General features: G+C 44.1%; 1 protein-coding gene across 7 annotated transcripts in view; it reads right to left on the bottom strand.

The window, feature by feature from the left end:
• The window catches only part of GRIP1 (glutamate receptor interacting protein 1), a 674,728-nt gene extending 658,393 nt beyond the window's left edge, over positions 1–16,335 (bottom strand). For 6 of the 7 annotated variants that reach the window (XM_082740981.1, XM_082740983.1, XM_082740971.1 and 3 more), the window contains exon 1: positions 16,162–16,335. In XM_082740981.1, coding sequence (XP_082597107.1) covers positions 16,162–16,219 — 58 coding nt within the window. In that variant the 5' untranslated portion in view covers positions 16,220–16,335. Of the gene's footprint in view, positions 1–12,384; positions 12,459–16,161 lie in introns of those variants that run through there. The other variant, XM_082740975.1, reaches the window with a different exon arrangement.
• Positions 16,336–18,356: the final 2,021 nt, after the last annotated feature.

Genomic DNA, 18,356 nt, shown 5'->3' with positions numbered 1-18,356 from the left:
AAACAAATGGCATAATAAATTATTCAATTAAAGGCCATTTTTTTATTTCATTCCATCAGAGGGCAATGAATTGGCTTAGGAAAAAACTGAGTAAAATATACTAATCTTCATTTTAGTGGCATGTTATTACACACTAGTAAAACCAACTGGACTCATCTAGGGCCAGAAAGAGGCTGTTAAAAGGATGTTGCCTTCCGTACTTTTTTAAGAATCAAGAACAACAACAACAAAAAAAAAAAATAGTATAGATAAGAAAATGTGTAAACTATTCATATTTACTTTAAAAAACCACCTTGTCTTTGGCACAACTTCTTCAAATACCATACATAACGAAAAAGTTTTGCTCTGTTTTGTTTACTTAAAGCAACTGTAAAATATAATCCAGTGGTATGACCTGGAACTAAGTTCTAATATACTCTACACTAGGTCTATCTCTTTCCCATCATGATTTTTCATAATGCCAACCCATTGGTTCCCGTTATTCATTCAAGAAATATTAAGTATCCACCCAGTGCCTGCACGATGGTAGGCAGTATGGACAGTAGGCAGTGTGGACACAAATAAGAAGACAACCACACAGGTGATGATACAATAACCACCGTATTTCAAAATATCAAGAAAAAGATTTTCACTGTAAAACATTCCTCTATCATTTCTGCTTTAAAACCATCTACTAGGGGTGCCTGGGTAGCTCAGTGGTTTAAGCCTCTGCCTTCGGCTCAGGTCATGATCTCAGGGTCCTGGGATCGAGGCCCACATCGGGCTCTCTGCTCAGTGGGGAGTCTGCTTCCCCCTGCCTCTCTGCCTACTTGTGATCTCTCTCTATCAAATAGATAAATAAAAAAATCTTTAATAAAAAAAACCCATCTAATATATCATCAACAGGGGCATATTTAAGCAGAAAATATTTGTAGCCTTAGACGTGAAAGGGCACTTTTCAAGGGCCAGCCCACAGACTGCCAATGACAGAAGAGAAGCTCCCTGGTCATCTGCCAGCTACCTTTCTCAGGGTAGGAGTAGTCTCTTTAGGTCTCCAATTCTTCTTCAACTCCACAGTGGAGACCAGGAATAACATGGTACCAAAATGGTTCCTGGTTCTTCTTCCCCTAGAGTCAAAATCCTTACATTCAAACCTAAGCCCTGAAAAGCAATGGAAAATCTCCATGTGAACACAACTACTCTCATCTGAAAATCATTTATCTTGCTGTCAATTCACCAAACCTACTATGAGCCAAGCACTCTTCTGCATGTTAGGGATACAGCAGTAACCAAACAGACAAAAATCCCTGCCTTCTTATTATTTAACAATAAACAATAGGAATATACAGTATACAAATAAGTAAGCCCAGTGAATAGTTTGTCATATCATCCTATGGAAAAAATTAAAGCAAGAAAGAGGAGTGTTGAAGAGGTTGCAATTTCAAGTAAGGTAGTAAGGGAAGGCCTCACTAGGAAAATGACATTATGCAAAGACTTGAAGAAGGTGAGAGAGGAAGTTGTACAAGCAGAGGGAAGAGCAGGTGCAAAGAAAGACCCTGAGACGGGAACAAATTGGGTGTTTCTAAGGCCAGTGTGACTGCAATAGATGAGAGGAGGGAGCTGGAACAGGGCAATAAGGACAAATGGGTAACAGAGACTACACAGAGCCTGGTGATGGAGGGCCTTCTCCCTGGATTCTCACTCTGGGTGAGACAGGGAGCCACGAAAGTTTTTTGAGCAGATCTGACACCTTTTGAAAGTATTACTCTGGCTGTTTGGCAGTGACTTGTTAGAAGAACAAAGGACAAGGGGGCAAACAGAAATCCAGTTAGGAGGAAAATGCAATGATCTAGGTAAACACAGGTGATGGTGGCTGAGTTGGACATGGTAGAGGTAGGTGATGATGATCACATTATAGACACGTCCTGTAGGTGGAGTCAACAGGATGTTCTCACACACTAGATGTGAAGTATGAAGAGGTAGAGAAATCCAAGAGATACGTGAGGCTTTGTTGTGAGCAGGCAGCAAGATGGACCTGCCACGTACAAAATGAGCAAAAACCAGAGAGGAACAGACTTGAGGGAGCATGTCGGAAGCTTGATTTTGGACATTTTAGGTGTAAGATGCCAGCCTGTGAGACATTCGAATGGAGATGTTGAGAGTCAAGGGAATCTGGAAGCCTGGGGTTAAGAGAAAGGAGTAGGTTGAAGATGCAAATTGGGGAAGTGCCAGCATCATCAATGAGACTGGATAAAAGCACAAAAGAACAGGAGGTACAAGGGCCAAATGCTGGTGCACTCCACTATTTAGACATCAAGGACCTGAGGGGAAAAAACAGTAAAAGAGACCAAAAAGGAGGAGCTAAGGAGGGAAGAGGAAAAGTAGGACAATGTGAAAGTCCAACAACCCCGTGAATAAAGTGTTTGCAGAACGGGAGTAGTTCATTATCTCAGATTCTGCCGACTGGCCCAGGGATACGTGATTGAGAACTGACTACTAGATGTAACAACATGGAGGTCATTGCTTATCTTGGTAGAAGATGGCGTAGGGCACAAAAACTGGCTTGGACTTGGTTCAAGAGAGAATAAAGAACTATTACAGAGTGAAAATAGGGACATCTCTCAAGGGATTTTGCTATTAAGAGGAGGAGAAAATTGTAGTGGTAACTGGAGGGACTGAGAAAGAGGGAAAAGAACATCCTGGATCTATGCAGAGTGACAATAATCCAGCAGAGGGGGACACCGATGACACTGGAGAGAGGGGAGGATATGCTGGAGCCATGTCCTGGAGAAGGAATGGGATCCTGAGCACCAGGAGAGCCCTGGCCTTGCATAGGAGCAGAGAGTTCGACCACAGTAACAGGAGTGAACACGGAATATATGAGCAGAGACACAGACAGAAATTCTCTTCTAATTGCTTCTATTTTCTACGTAAAATGGAAATAGGAAGCAAAGTTTTCAGCAGAGGGTGAGAATGGAAGAGGAGGTGTTGAAGGCTCGAGGAAACAGGGAAGAGTGGGAGGCATTAGTCATCTAGGAGAGCAGCAGCATGAATGAACTGACCAAGAAAGTGCAGCCTGATAAGCCGGCAGCGTGATCAGTGATTCCACTGGGGATCAGTGATTCCAAAACTCAAGAGAAACCAGTCAGCTTGACGCAATGCTTCTCTCCAACCACATTAATTGGCACAGGAAGAAACCAGAGTGGTAGCAAGTGGAGTCCAACCAGGAGGAGCTCTACAAAATGAGAGAGGGATGAGGAAACGAAGAATCCACCTAAGAGACTGCTTATATGATGGAAGAGGAATTTAAGTTAGGTAGAAGGTAGACGAAGACATGGGAAGCACGTGGCTAGTCCGTCTAAGGAGGGGAGAGTCAACAGGTCTTGGGCTCTCCTGGGATTGAAGGTCACTGGAGTTCAGGGTAACAGGAAGACAGGTGCCATGTGGACAGCAGAAGGCCTGAAAATGAGGTAATGGGGGGCGGCAGTCACAGTTCATGACACATTTCAGGGCAGCTAGTCTCCAACATACTGGTCTCAGGATGGCTTTACATTCTGAGAAATGAGTGAGGGACCCAAAAAGTTACTGGTTACGCGAGTTATGTCCACTTGTACTTACCTATCACTATGCAAACAGGAAAGTTTTAAACACAAGAGTATGCAAGCATGCATTCCAGGCGGCTTCTGGAAAAGAACACTGTACACTCCCAAGACAAGGAAACTAAAAAGGTAAACAACGTCTTCGTATTATCATGGAAACAGACCTCACAGACCGTCTAAAAGTGTCTTCCAGACCCCAGAGGCCACTGGACCTCATTCTGGTAACAGCAAGGGCCACTGAAGATGTGGTCCCAGGAGCAGGAAACAGAGGTACCATGGTGGCTACAACCCCTGAAAGAGAGAAAGACACAGGACGGAGAAACCAAGAAACCAGAGGGATGATTTATAGGAATAGTGAACTCACAAGAACGGTGACAGAAAGAGTATGGTACAAGTGGCAGAGAGCCAGGAGGGAAATCGGCCACACACGGCAGGGAAGTGCCAAGAGAGGGGAGAAGCGGCTTGTAGAGGGCAAGGGCATGAGATTCAAAAGGAGGCATTTTCTGAAAGGCGGGGGAAGGACAACAGCCAGGAAATAGCAAAGAAGAACAAAAAAGACCTCCTATCCTCCTCCAGCAGAAGGTGAAAGAATACAAAGGAAGAAATGCCCTGACGGCAAGCCACAGGTCAGACCCAGCAAGTGAAGGGGAAGTTCACGGAGGACACTGAGGATATAAAGGGTTTTGCTGATGATAAACAAGGAGTTCCAGAGTGTGCAATAGAACAGGAGGTAAGGGATCCAAAAAGGGGCCACACAGCATCTGTTCCACTTACTACTGCCATGTCACAAATGACCCTGAAACTTAGCTGCTTTTTAAGAACCATTTAATTATGCTAATAGCGTCTGTAGGTCTGGAATTTGGACACGACACAGAGAGAATGGCCTGTATCGATTCCATGATGGTCTGGGGCCCCCGCTAGGAAGATTTGAAGGCCAGAGCACTTAACGACTGTGGGCTCAAATTTTCCAAAGGCTCATTTATGCACCTGTCCAGGGCCTACGCTGGGAAGACTGAGGACCAGGACTGCCAGCGAGAGCACCTACATGTGCCCTCTACAACAGAACCCACTTGCTCGTCAGAAGCAGGAGAGCCAGCCGGTAGCTCAGGGCTCCAAACATAAGTGTTCCAGCCAACAAGGCGGCAGCTGCATTGTCTGCTGAACCCCAGCCTCAGCAGGCACATGGCATCCAGTCCAGGGGACCCTGTTGGTTAAAGCAGCCACACGCCTGCCCAGATTCAAATGGAGGGGACACAGATACTCAGTGGGAAACCTGCCAAAAACCTGGGAGGCTGTATTTTAAACCATCTTCGAAGTACATCTTCTGTCCCAAAGGAGCAGTTTCCAGACGCTGAAGGAGGAAATGTACAGGAACGTGATATAAACCATGGACTAATTTTCTCTTCCTGTGTGTTGTGGACTGAATATTTGTGTCCCTATGTTGAGGCCCTTACTCCCAGCATGGCTATACCTGGAGATAGGCCTCTAAAGAAGTAATTAAGGTTAAATGGCATCATGAGAGTGGGGCCCCAGTCCCACAGGATTTAGTGTCCCTATATGAAGACAGTCTTCTCCACCCCTTCCACCTCCACACTCATGCATACTCCAAGGAAAGGCTATGTGAGCACACATGGTGAGAAGACACTGTTGGCAACCCAAGGACAGAGCTGCCACCGGAAACTGACATGACACCTTGATCAAGGACTTCCAGCCTCCAGAACAGTGAGAAAATAAATTTCTCTTGTTTAAGCCACTCAGTCTGTGGTATTTTGTGAAATCCCAAGAAGACTAGGACACCGTCCCCCTTCCTTTTTCAGTATGATGTGTAGAGACTGAAAGGGTAGGGTTTTGAGTAAATGAAGTCATTGAATGGAGAACCCGGGTCACACCCAATAATATTATGTACTGTTGATGAGAAAACAAAACTACTCTTCATTGGTAGGGCTTTTACACACACACACATCATATCAGTTCAAGTTCACGAACAAAGCCAGATGAGGTGCTTTCTCAACAGATACAGCAACCCTACAGGTGTCTGATTCTAGCCTGGCAATTTTTCATTCTCCTAACTAAAATTATAGGGGGGAAAAAAGTGAAACATTAACAAAAAAACTAAATTTACATTGCCTTGTTCAAGGTTTTCATTTAATGAAAATGTGCTCTGCACATACTAGAAAATTATACATTTAAAAAGAAACACTTGAATTCATCTGAGAAATCTAATTTTAGATGCCATTCGCTTTTGGTCAACAATCTTGACACTTCTGAAGTGGGCAGGGTAGAAATCCTTCTGACTGTCGAAGTGTGACTTCACAAGCACAGTCGCATACTCTGCTCAGTCTTTGTCATGGAATTTATGAATATCAGTAATAAGAGTTATAAATAATTGATGCTAGAAGATATCAAGAAGGAAAATTATTCACAGATTATATATCCCAATAAACAAGCCAATAAATACTACTGTATTATCTGAATATTCACCTATGTTATTTCCTACCATTTTATTGTTGTTTAATGTACTAACACATAAAATCTATCTTCCTTAACTTTTTCTCAAGTGATGAACTGTACCAAAAAAACACAGACTGCTTATTTATGCTGTCAAACTCTGTATCCAATTTGCATATTGTCTGTTATATTCGACAACTGTGAAAACAAAATGAACACTTAGTAAAATAATGATTCTAACATCAATTTACACCAGAAGTCTTAGGAATATAGGGATCTCTTTTAAACATCTTTACTCAAAATACAAGGTAAACCTTTAAAACACATCAGTATCTAACAGTTAATGCACATTGCAATTATGCAGTCGTGAGAAGAAATATGTCAGTTCTCATGGTCACACATTTGCTGATGCAACATAAAGGACGGATTTCTAGTAAATAGTAATAGTAAAGTTATTAAACTATTAAGTGAGAGAGGTGTGCATACCAGGGAGACCAATAGAAGGTACTGGTCAAAATGACTCTCCAGCTTCAAGCTACATCATCTCTGGGTTGCTTTGTTTCTTTTCTCTGTGACATTCAGATCTTAGGGAAAGACACCCATCTGAAATGGGAACAGGACTCTTCCCTGTAATCACTCACTCACCCTTCTGACTCTTGACCCTTCTAGTTTTAAGTTTTCAAGTCACTGAAGCCACTCCAGACAGCTGGTATAGCAGAAAACTGGGTGGTGGGGGGGGGGGGGGGACACACAGGAAGGGGCACGGGAACAAATGATCAGATATAAGTGTCCAATACCTGCAAGGGCTCCACACTCCCTGACAAGTACAAATGGAAAGAATATCTAACACCTGTGGAGTTTTGCAGGTGTTGGTGCAGATTTTGACCAAAGACCCTCATCAATGGTTATTTGCCACAGGCAGCACTCAACACACTTAGCATCAGAACAATACAATGGTGGTATCCACAGAAGATGCTGTAGGACAGAGGCAGATGAGGGTGCCTCCCGAGATCTCACAAACTCCATCATGATTCAAGGAAAAGAGTTAAGTGCTTACTGGCTCCCAGGAGGGACGCAGAAATCTTTGCAGGACTGGTACCTAGAAAAGGCCTAGTTTTGACAAGAAGGTCACAGGCTACAAGTAGAGACAATGGCAAGGTCCAGGAAGTCCAAATCAGCTGCCAGGATGACATTCAAAGACGAAACAGGAACAGTCTCATTTCAGTGGAGACCAGGGCACAACGCCCGGTCACTAAGCATGCCAAGTCTAGAGCAGTGGACGCAGTGAGGGTCACACAATGAATAGAGAGAAGGAGGGAAGAGAAAACCCTTGAGAAATGAGAGCAATGACCAAAGAGTTTTTAAACTGAAGACTTATTAATTAATAAGACCAGATGTCTTCCATCTTTAATATAAATGGGATCTCAAAGGCAAGGTGGGAGCCACTAGAGAAAATAAATGGTTTCATTTGTATATCTTAAAACTAGTATGCACATTTTAACACACACCTCTCTTCCATCCTTCTGAACCTTCTTCCCTACCCCCAACTACATAAACATATTTAAAACCGGTACTCTTCAAAGAATGGTCTGTGGTGAGTGTCAATCAGGAAACTGTTTATTACTTGTCCATGGTTACCTAAATACTGAAAATGAAGACAGGTGTTCAGAAATTCATATAGGAAGATGGGATTGCCCCAACATCCAAGTCTAGGATTAATGAGCTCATTTGTCTATAAACGGGGTAGGGACAAATACAGGTGTGGCCAGACTCAGATGACTCCGGTGAGACACAGTACACTCACTGGGCTATATAGGACCACATATCAGACTGGGATAAAAAAGAGCCCTTCACCAGGTGTAGTGTAAGAAGCACTAATGTAGGGAGTGCCTGGATGGCTCAGGGGAATCAAGTCTATGATTCTTGGCTTCAGATCACGATGTGATTTCAGGGTCATGAGATTAGCTCTGTCCATTTCCCCCTCTGCCCTTCCACTCACTTGCGTGTAGGCACTCTCTCTCTCTCAAATAAACAAATAAATCTTAAAAAAAGAAGAAGGAGAAGCAGCAGCAGCAGCACTAAGGTAGATCAGCACGCAGCCTAACATTGCTACTAACTGCATTGCCAATACTGGGTTTTGTATTTAGGATTACTTTGATGCAAAACAGACCAGTAAGAATGGAGGACTTCACATGTAAATGATGTGTTCATGCCCAGGAAAGACCAAGTGACAACAGATTGTTAAAACCAAGGTTCCAAAGGAGTTCAGCCAGGAAAAAAAGAAAAAAAGAAAAGAAAAAGTGACAATATAACTTTCCAAAGCAACATGGGACAATTTGCTTTCCACAGCGGCAAGGACCACATTCACACTCCAAGAGCGAATTTAGTTTCAGGCAAATAATATCCAGTCACATAAAAATAAATGTCATTAATTTGAAAGTTATTGATTTTTCACTAGTTTTTTTTTTGTATTTCATCTGTAAAATCTGTTTTGGTTCTGTGGTTGTACCAGAGCAATAAGCATCAGGAGTTTAGGCCCAGTTTTATGTTAGTACATATTTAAGTGGCAAAATAAAAATGAACTCAGCAGTAAAGATCTGCAAGACATTTTTTCTCCAGTAAAAAGGTTCTATACATGATTTCAATGTGAGAAGTAATGGTCCCTTAGACACTGGGTTGAGATCAGAAGCCGGGACTGGAGGGAGGCAGAAACTCAACAACAGGGCACAGGTGGCCTGGTGCACCTGGAGTCTGAGCCGGATTATCAGGGAAGAGGCTGTCTTGACTGTGCAGCTTTGTAGGTGTTGTCATTTAGTTGCATCATTTGAGTTGTTTTGTAACAAATGGAAGCCTAATGGAGAAACCTCATAACAGCCGAACTTCATTTTGGAAGACTGAATTAAGATTTTTTTAAAGATACTTTTTTAAGTAATCTCTATATCCAACTTGGGGCTCGAATTTCCAACCCAAAGATCAAAAGTCATATACTCTACCGACTAAGCCAACAAGGTGCCATGAAAATTAGATTTTTACTTTTTACTTCTCCCCTTTGTAATATAACAGCTTTTACCCCATAACATAACCCCAGGGGGTCAGTATGCCAAGAATCATCCTAGTTTTACAGATGAGAAAAAGGAGGTTCAGAGGGGAGTCTGTGGCTAGGCCAAACAATCAGGAATATGGCTAAGAGAGCACCTGAACCCCAGTTTTCTAATTTTGAATCCCGTATAAGAAGCATTTTTAAACTTAATTCACAGAGTACTTAGCTGTTTTCAGAAAACAATATTAAAAACTCCACCCAATTCTATTATGAGGGGAAAAAAAGTAGTAGTCACATGACTACTACTTTTCTCTTTCAATTAAAAAAAAAACCACTTAAAATTCCATATTAGTTATAGAAGGTTAATGCATAGAATTACTTTTCCTTTAGAATTAGACAGTATATAAATTTTACATAATTAAAAAAAAAATAAACTAGTGCACATTAAGCTACCACCATGGTCCAATCACTTTAGTGGCCCTCTATTTTCACATTGTTCTATCAGATGATGTTTACATTTTTTCCCCTACATAAAATTGGTGAAGACAAAATAAAGGCAATATGAGGTAGAAAGAATACCAGTCTCTATATCAAAGCACTGGAATTTATGATACGACTCTGACTCTAACTGCGACCTAAAGCAGAGACCTACATGGTCCCTCACCACCACCACCACCCCCTCTACCCCCTGCCGCCATGTTTCCCACATTCACCTGTGTACCAAGTCCTCCTCCTGAGGACATCGCATGGCCTGAAACAGGGCATAGCCTCCCGGTGACCCCACCCCTCCAGTGCTTCCCTTTTTGAATATTTTCTCCTTGCCTCTAGGGTGACCCTTCCAAGATATAAATCTGATCCCTTCACTTTTTTATCAGAAAACCTTCATTTAACCCAACGCCTGATGGAGAAAATGGGAACTCGTCAATCTGACATATGAAGTCCTTCCAAATCTGGCCCTCTCTGGTCTCATCTTCTCCACCTAGCCTCCCCACCTCATGGGGAAATGCATATTCATACCCTACATTCCATATGTATGGTCCTATTCTACACCTCAGCCCCTTAAGAAACCAACAGTGGTTCCTGGCATATTTTATTCTACAATGCTTTGGAGTACACCACGCCCATTGCCTGAAATTTCTACCCTCACCTCCCCGCCTAACCTTCTAAGTTCCTCTCCTTCCTTCAAGTCTTTTAACACTTCCTCTGTACCACCTCCTCAGACAGGTAATCCCTCTTCTCTGCTCCCCTGGCACTAATCTTTACAGAAGAGAGGCTGTACTGAGTTATTTGTCAGATCCATGATTCTCTAACTGTACATAATAATAATCTCCTTGAACATGGGAACCATGATTTTCTCATCCCCAGTACCCAACATGGCAGTTAGTGGTTAATAAAAGTTTGCTAAATGTATGAAAAAAGTGGCTTTAAGAGTTTCTTCATCTTCATGTCAGCCAGACTAGAATGTATCAATGACCTCGCCTCCATATCATTCTGTGTTTTAGTACAGCTTTTCACAAAACACTCGATTTTTTTTTTTACTGGTTTATGAAGTTTTTAAAGAATAAAAATTCATCATTTCATCAGCAGGACACCTTGAGGCGTTACGTTTACAGATCTATATCAAGATGTCATAAAAATAATGAGCTGCTCTTACCGAGCCCGGAACTATATCAAAGATACTGTCATAAATTCCACATTTGTTAATTTCATTGAATCCTCCCGTGAGGCCGATGTGATTTGTCCTCATCTTCAAGAAGAGAATACAAGGGCTTAGAGGACTTAAGAGACCACAGAGCTAGGGAGGGCTGAAGGGATTTAAACCCACTGTTGCTTGACTTCCAGTACCTTGTCCACCACGGTGCTGGGTGGAGCTAAGGAACCCAGCTGGGATACTAACCCCGTCTTCACATTATTTTCAACACCTGATTTGCTGCCTAAATTTAATCACTGTCGAAATGAGAGGCAGTAAGAAAGTCAATCAGGTGCATTTTAATTGGCAAATATATTTAAAGAACATTAACATTCCCATAAAACTGACTGTACCCTTTGGTCACTGACATGCCTAAACAAGTAGGTTTCTTGACTAAGGAAATTCGTATTGGTAGGTGTTTATATTTATATTTAGACAAACTTTGAATTTATAAAGAAATACAATTTATTTTTTTAAAGATTTTATTTATTTGATAGAGAAAGACACAGGGAGAGAGGGAACGCAAGCAGGGGGAGTGGGAGAGGGAGAAGAAGGCTTCCTGCCCAGCAGGGATCATGAAGCCTGGGATCATGACCTGAGCCGAAGGCAGATGCTTAACCAATGAGCCACCCAGGCCCCCCAACAAATAAACTTTAAAACTTCAAATAAACTTCAAACCCAGCTTTTGCTTTTGCATTTGAATGTTGTTCTGTTAGACATGTTACTTTGTATCACTATTACTATTGTATTTTGTATTACTAAACTACAATTATAATTTAACTGAAAATAAGCTGATCGGATCCTAAGTGCCTTAAGGCATCAGCCATCCTGCAACATTTAATATAACAGTTTTTAAAACAATGATATTCAATTCTCAATATCCTTTACCAGCTTAAGTTGATACTTCTTTTTCTTGGTGAAAAAAACCAATCAGGTTACTGCAGAAGAAAGTATTATCTGAAGTCCCTTTGTTTGGCTACTGAGCCTTCTGATAGCTAGGCTGAGAGTTCGGATGGATGGCTTTAATTAAATAAAATGTTGGCAAAAAAGCAAATGCACAATGGCTATTAACAATACAGTAGTTTCCCAGTTTGTCACAGGGAGGAAAAATAACTAATTCTTGTTAATTCTTGCCTTCATGGCAAATACTCTTTGGAAAGAAGGAAAACTATGGAATTATCAAATCTTTGGTGGAAGAGCCATTCTCTTAAATGATTATCTTTAAGTGTAGTCAAATAATTCTCCTCAAAAATATGTTGATACCTTAATCCTTATTGTTAGAGTTAATAAACCTAGCTGGTCAGTTTGTCAAAAGCCCAAAATATACTTTAGAAGTTTTGTCTCACTATATGTAACTAAAAACCCTTTTGATGAATTCTTGATGAAAGATTTAGTGTCAGTTTATTTGGTCTAAAAAATGCATGTTTTATCTGTGTGTGTATCTGTAGATAATTATGCTAAAAATTTCATCTCAAGAAATGTAACTTAACTTCTTTTTTTGCATTATTTCTTTAGAAACTGGTGCCCTGAGTTGTGGATTTTTAACTTTAAGCATTCTTCCCCCCCCCCCCCCCCCCATTCTGTGAGCATCAGTTGCTTCATCTGTCAGGGGAAATAATAATACCTACCTTACAGGCATGTGGTAAGATTTATACCAAATAATGCATGTGAAGTGTCCAACACCATGCCCAACGCATAGCTGACTTCCCATGCATTTTGACTTCTTCTCTTTTCCCCACAGCACTCCCCAGTGAAATGTCAAATTTCAAACTGAAATTTTTGATAAGTAGGTTGTATAGAATAGAGACCAGATCTCCTTAAGGTGCAGAAAATGAAATGAACCAAAGATATAATAAAAGCACACTACTTAAACCACCTGTGCTTTCTCATAGGTACTTCATAAAAACTAAATTCTTTGTATCTACAGAGATCCAAATATTCTCAGTTAACAGAACGGAAGCAAAACCCCAGACATGATAATTTCTGCAGAAGTCCAAAGGGAAGTTCTCAAGTTTACTTGTATGCCTCCAAAACTCAAGAACAGAAACACGAAGAGAAAGAGAGCTATACAAAATGCATACATTTTCCCCTGACGAATACACACACACACACACAATTTACTAACCAAAGCCACAGAAATCAGAAGGGAAACTACAAGGCAAAGGAAGCATCCTTAATTACTGAGACTTTCCTTAACAGCTGTATTTCTATTACACATGATAAACTAATAAGCAGATTAAAACAACTAATACATTACTTAATTTAATTCGAGTGGTATATTAAACAGTTTTCAGAATCATTTCTCTTCTCCTAAAACATTTACCCAGAAGCGCATTAGGTGACTTTTCAATGGATTGGGTTTATCAGCTCCAGCAGAAAGGGGTGGGGGGCAGATAAAAGTGTCCTGAATTTTAATAGTATGTCATTGTATGTGGGTGAATCTTAATAGGTCATTGTGGAAGTGACTGCATTAACTGCAACAACCTATCTGTTACAGTTGCTCTGCTCAGCACTGCAGGCAGTAGCAACAGTTCACTCAATATGATCTTGACAGAAGCCTTCGAGATGAACCCAAGTTATGAACGGTGTGTAGGTATGGGAAGAAATGATACAACTCTCTCTTTGTATGCGATAATACCAAGAAGGCAGTTTCCCTAAATCTTGGCGTTGAGATTAACATTTTTTTTTAAAAGAATAATGCTAAGAAATACTTGTTCAAATATGTGGTCCTTAATGTAGCTAGCAGTCTGTATTAATTTGCATTAAGTTTCAGGAAGAGATTTAGCTAAACAAAATCTACATGAAAAAATGTTATGCTAGAGTAGTCTCCATAATGGGTTTTAGAATGTTTAAATGGAAATTGCAGTTGGGGGTGGGAGGAGGATGTGGGAAAAAGCAATGGTTGTATGAGCACAACCAACCTTAGAATTTAATAATATTTGAAATTGGCATTTTGGCCAATGTTATCCCCAGACAAAATTTAAAACGTACTTATTCTATGTTCATTACTTTCCTGACCAACCTGATAGTTCAATATTTTTGTTTATATTTAACAAGAACTAATTCAAAACTGAATCATTTAAAGTTATAAATTCCAAGGGGGAAAAAAAAGCTAAATACAAGCTGATTACAAATGCAAATAGAAAACATTGCTCATTACAATAATATTCACCAAAAAAATTTAGCCAATTACAAGAAGTGTCCTTTGACATATGCATTAAAAATCAAGCAGGCAGCTCAGTTAATTTAAAAATGTGTGTTTCTATCTGCATACACACACACACACACACACACAACCAAAACACAAACAGCAGGTAGGAGATTTTAAAAGAAACAAACCACATATATTTGTACATTTCCAATAGATCAGGACCTCAAAAAGAAATGTGACAATCAAATTGGAAACAATACTAATTAGAAAAGCATCACATGATATAAGCAAGAAGAAATCCTTAAGGTGTAAAAAGACACCAAGTAACAAACATCCCTGCTTCTTCTATTGTTAAAGATAAAGTAGAATACCCAATTTCTGACTCAGATTTTTATGTTCTGGAGGAAATTCAGTCTTATCTCCACCAAGCAGATTAGGTGATCATCTTTCAAAGTTACATATACTTCTAAAAGACGTACAAGTACATTTTGTTGCAACCTCAAAATCTACCCATTTCAGCATTCAGATAAAACTTGTTGGCAGAACTGCAATTTTTTTTAGCAAACAGATCCATTTAGCACCAAGTTCATTGTGACATATAGTTGATAGGACAGACACTCCATGCTTGACAGAATGCTTTCATTTAGTGCTTTTACCTGGTTATAAATTATTGGTACCACCATTTGCAGCTTTAAAGATATGATTTACTAAAGGGAAAAGCAGGGGCATTTCTAAAGCAAGGGTGCCTTTTGAGTGGGTAAACATAAGGTCACCTGCCAGAAAGAGTGCTAGAAAATGAATGCACGTATCTTATAAGGAAGTGGTTAAAAAGGGATGAATTCCCTGAGTCATTAAACAGGATATAAACCAAAGACAGGTTGTGCCACCTAGAGAAAAACTGGAAATCAGTACATTGGCTCTTCAGCAGTAAGCATTATTTCAAAAGCCTGAAACTTTTGGCATGCCCAGTAACCAAACCACCCTCCATATCAGCCCATCAAGCTGCTGAAATTTAAGCTCTGCCTTCTCCACACACCAGATTTGCCGCCTCCTGCTTTCCTCACTCACCCACCCACACAGCACCATTTAACCTCAGCACCGACTGTTGCCACAGCCCATGCGGACCCAGCATCCTGAAACACATCCAATTCTAAAGCGTTTTCCTCGAAGCCAGGGCCGGCAGGGGTGGGAGGAGCAGGGGAATAAAGCCTGACGGACCTTGCCAGCCAGGGTCCCTCTGGATGCTAGCCCAGACACGGCGCACACCTCTTTGGCCCAGGGATGGGGGCGGGGGGGGGGGGTAATAAGAAATTCTGGTGCACTCAGTACATCATATCCAGGTTACCGAGCTGAACTCCCTGGCCAACCTCTGCACAATCCAAACAGCATGGAATGACCTCAACAGAATTAAGCCTTTTAAGTGCAAAGGGCCTTCAACTTTCCTCTCCTCGACTCACTGAGAAGCAACGTGCCCAGCACACTTTGTCAGGCAGAAGCACAAAAGGTCTACAAGCAACCTGGCACGCACAGCCGCCTTTACAAAAGAAAATAGACAGTAATTATGAAAAGCCCGCAGTCCTGCGGTATTAACTTGACAGCGGGCACTGCGCTAGGGCATAACTCATCTCCTAGGCATCACTCCCGGCCCCAGACCCTCAGCCTAGGGATAGCATTCCCCTCCTCCCCTCCCCCTCCAGAGACCTGCGGCAGCGCCCACTTCCCGCCCCCAAGCTCTTCCTCCTCCTGCTCCTCCATCTCACTCAATCACCAGCAACTTTGGGCACCGTAGCACCATCGAAGCCCAGCCAGAGGCGGGGACACCGCGAAGGCGGCCGCGGGAGAAGGAAAGTTTGAAAAGTCACTTAAAACACTGCAGGACTCCCCGCCCCCCCAGCACCCACCCCATAGACAGGCGCGCGGGGCTCCACGTGCGAGCGGGCCCTGGAGAAGCTAGAGTAACCCCTACGTGCTCCACCCCCCTTCCCCTGCAAAATCTTTCCCCAGGCGAAAAGTTCCCTGCTGCTGCCCCCTCCCTCTTTCCCCTTCTTCCCTCCCCCCACCCCCTCCCCACCAAAGAAATCTCGTCCAGTTCGCAAGGCGCCGCCTCTCCGCCCGCGGCCCGGGAGGGCGCGGCGCCCCTCCCCCGTCGGCCGGTGGACAGGTCGGGGGGAGCTGGGGGAGAGGGAGGCACCGGGGGCGGCCCCTGGCCCGGACCCCCCTTCCCTGCCTTCCCCCGCCCCGTCGCCTCACTCACCTCTCTCCTGCTCTTCCGCCTGCAAGCAGATGGGGATATTCTTCTTCCAGCCCGGCATGGTGTCTGCTCCCTGCGCTCGCTCTCGGGCTCGCTCTTCCTCGCTCGCTCGCCCCCTCTCTCCGGGGCTCGCCGCGCCTCCCCGCTCGCCCTCTCGGGCCGGCCGCGGCGCGCTCGGGGCTGCTCAGCGGGGCTGGGGCGCCGAGGCGGCTCCCGGGCACATCGAGGCGGCGCCGCGCGCCCCGCGCTCGCCTCAAACTCGCCGGCGGCTCCCGGTGGCGGCGGCCGGGCCAGGCGGGCCGGGCCGGGCCGGGCTGCCTGGGCTGCAGCAGCGGCCGCCGCGGCGTGGACGACAGGCCGTGCGGGGCCGGGGGCGGGGGCCGCGTGCAGGCCGAGAGCTGGGGACTGCGGAGCCCCCCCGGGAGGTGGGCGCCGGCGGGAGGAGTGGGCTCGCGCCGCCGCCTCCTGCCCCTCCTCCTTCTTCTTCTTCCCCTTCCTTGTCTCTCCGCCGCCAGCAGGTGGGACTCGTAGCAGCCGCCGCCGCCGCCGCACAAAGCTCCGCGGGCGGCAGGACTGAGGCTGCGGGCTCCCCGGGCGCCTCTCGGCGGAGCCTCCCCCGAGACGCGCGCGAGGCTGAGCGGGCACGGAGGGGGCGCGCGCGCTCACACCCTCCGCGCCCCGGGCGGCCGGCCTGCGAGGCGCGCCCGGCCCGCCAGGTACCGAGCTGGCACCGAGCCGCGGGTGCGGAGCCCACGCCGCTCCGCCGCGGCCGCCACTCCTCCCTCCCAAAACCCCAACCCGCGGCTCCGGCGGCTTAGGCAACGACCTCGATGAAGTAGGGGGCAGTGTCCTTCCCTCTAGTCCCTCCTCCTCCTCGCCGCTCTCCCCCGCCCTGGCCGTCGCCCCCTCCCCCGAGTGGAGACTTCGCAGCCACGGATTCGCTAACTTCGCCCTCAACTAAGGGAAATAGCAACTTTCGGGATGGCCAGCGCCGGTTCCAGAAATACGTCTTCTGGTGGAGTGGGAAGGGCGTGAGTGGAGAACCTCTTTTGTTTTCAATGAAGCTAGGAGACCGTGGTTAAGTGAATATTTAATCGCTGTCTTCAAGTAGGAGAAGGCTTTTATGATCAGGTTTTACGATTAGTTTCTCTCCCTTGTCATAGGCTCATAGAATATCCGTGGAAGAATAGGTATGGGGGAAGGGGACAGCTTTACTGTAGCCTGGAAGATTCTGCCCAGACATGGGGGCGCTTGCTTGTGATTTCGAAAGGATAATGCTAGGAAGGGCTCCTGACAGTCTTCCAAATGACACTTGGCAACTGTCTGCCCTGTGGGGTTAGGACATCCATCTGTCTCAAAGCTGGGGGCCCGGCTAGATAATACCTATGTCTTCACGTCCTGAGTGCCTGGTGTGGACTGAAGAATTTCGCCCCTGAGGCTGTAACTACTGGTTTGTAGTTGTTGGGGACCAACCACCGCACTGTAATGACTCTCTCTGTCCTGCAGTTTATTTTGGCCTCGGAAGGAATTGCAGTTTCTCTCCCAAACTGAGGACATTGGTTCTTGCCAGCCCATTCTCTCTCTTCTGTTGGAAACATAATTGCACAGCCGGAGAAATACACCAATTACAAAAAAAAAAAAAAAAAGATAAAAGAAAAAACCCAGAAAGATAGGATTTTTTTTTTCGTTGCCACTGCATAATCAGTCTTATCAGTCTGGGATGTTTGCTCCTGCCACTGTCACTTAGCTGGGTGGCCAGCTGTCATTCCAGGACTGTCCAGCTGCCAAAGACAAGTGGCATTCTCTCGCCTAAGGCAAGGAGAGGCCCAGGTCTAGAAGCTTCAAAGGTAAAAGAATTGAGGGCTGAAGGGAGGGCAAAGTCAAGTCATCCCTGCGGGTTATCAATAGAAATCCAGACTGAGCTGCTCAAATCTTCTTTCCAGACTCTTTGAGAAGTAAAATCCAGAAAATCAATATAAATGTAGCACCTGTTACTCTTAAATGGTTCACCCTCCATCCTGAAATAAACAAGACTGCTTGATACTTTTGTCTTGACTTCATCTTATTTCAGGATCTGGTCCCACCAATCTTATGTAGAGAAAGGCATTTGTCATTGATTCCCTCAAAGGAACAGGGCAAACACAGCTATAACCAGGATAGCTGGTATATGTATACAGGCAAAGATCATAGAAATCACC

The sequence above is a fragment of the Mustela nivalis genome, assembly GCF_964662115.1.
Source record: "Mustela nivalis genome assembly, chromosome: 7".
Lineage (NCBI taxonomy): Eukaryota > Metazoa > Chordata > Mammalia > Carnivora > Mustelidae > Mustela > Mustela nivalis.
This window is presented reverse-complemented; position numbering and strand designations above follow the sequence as displayed.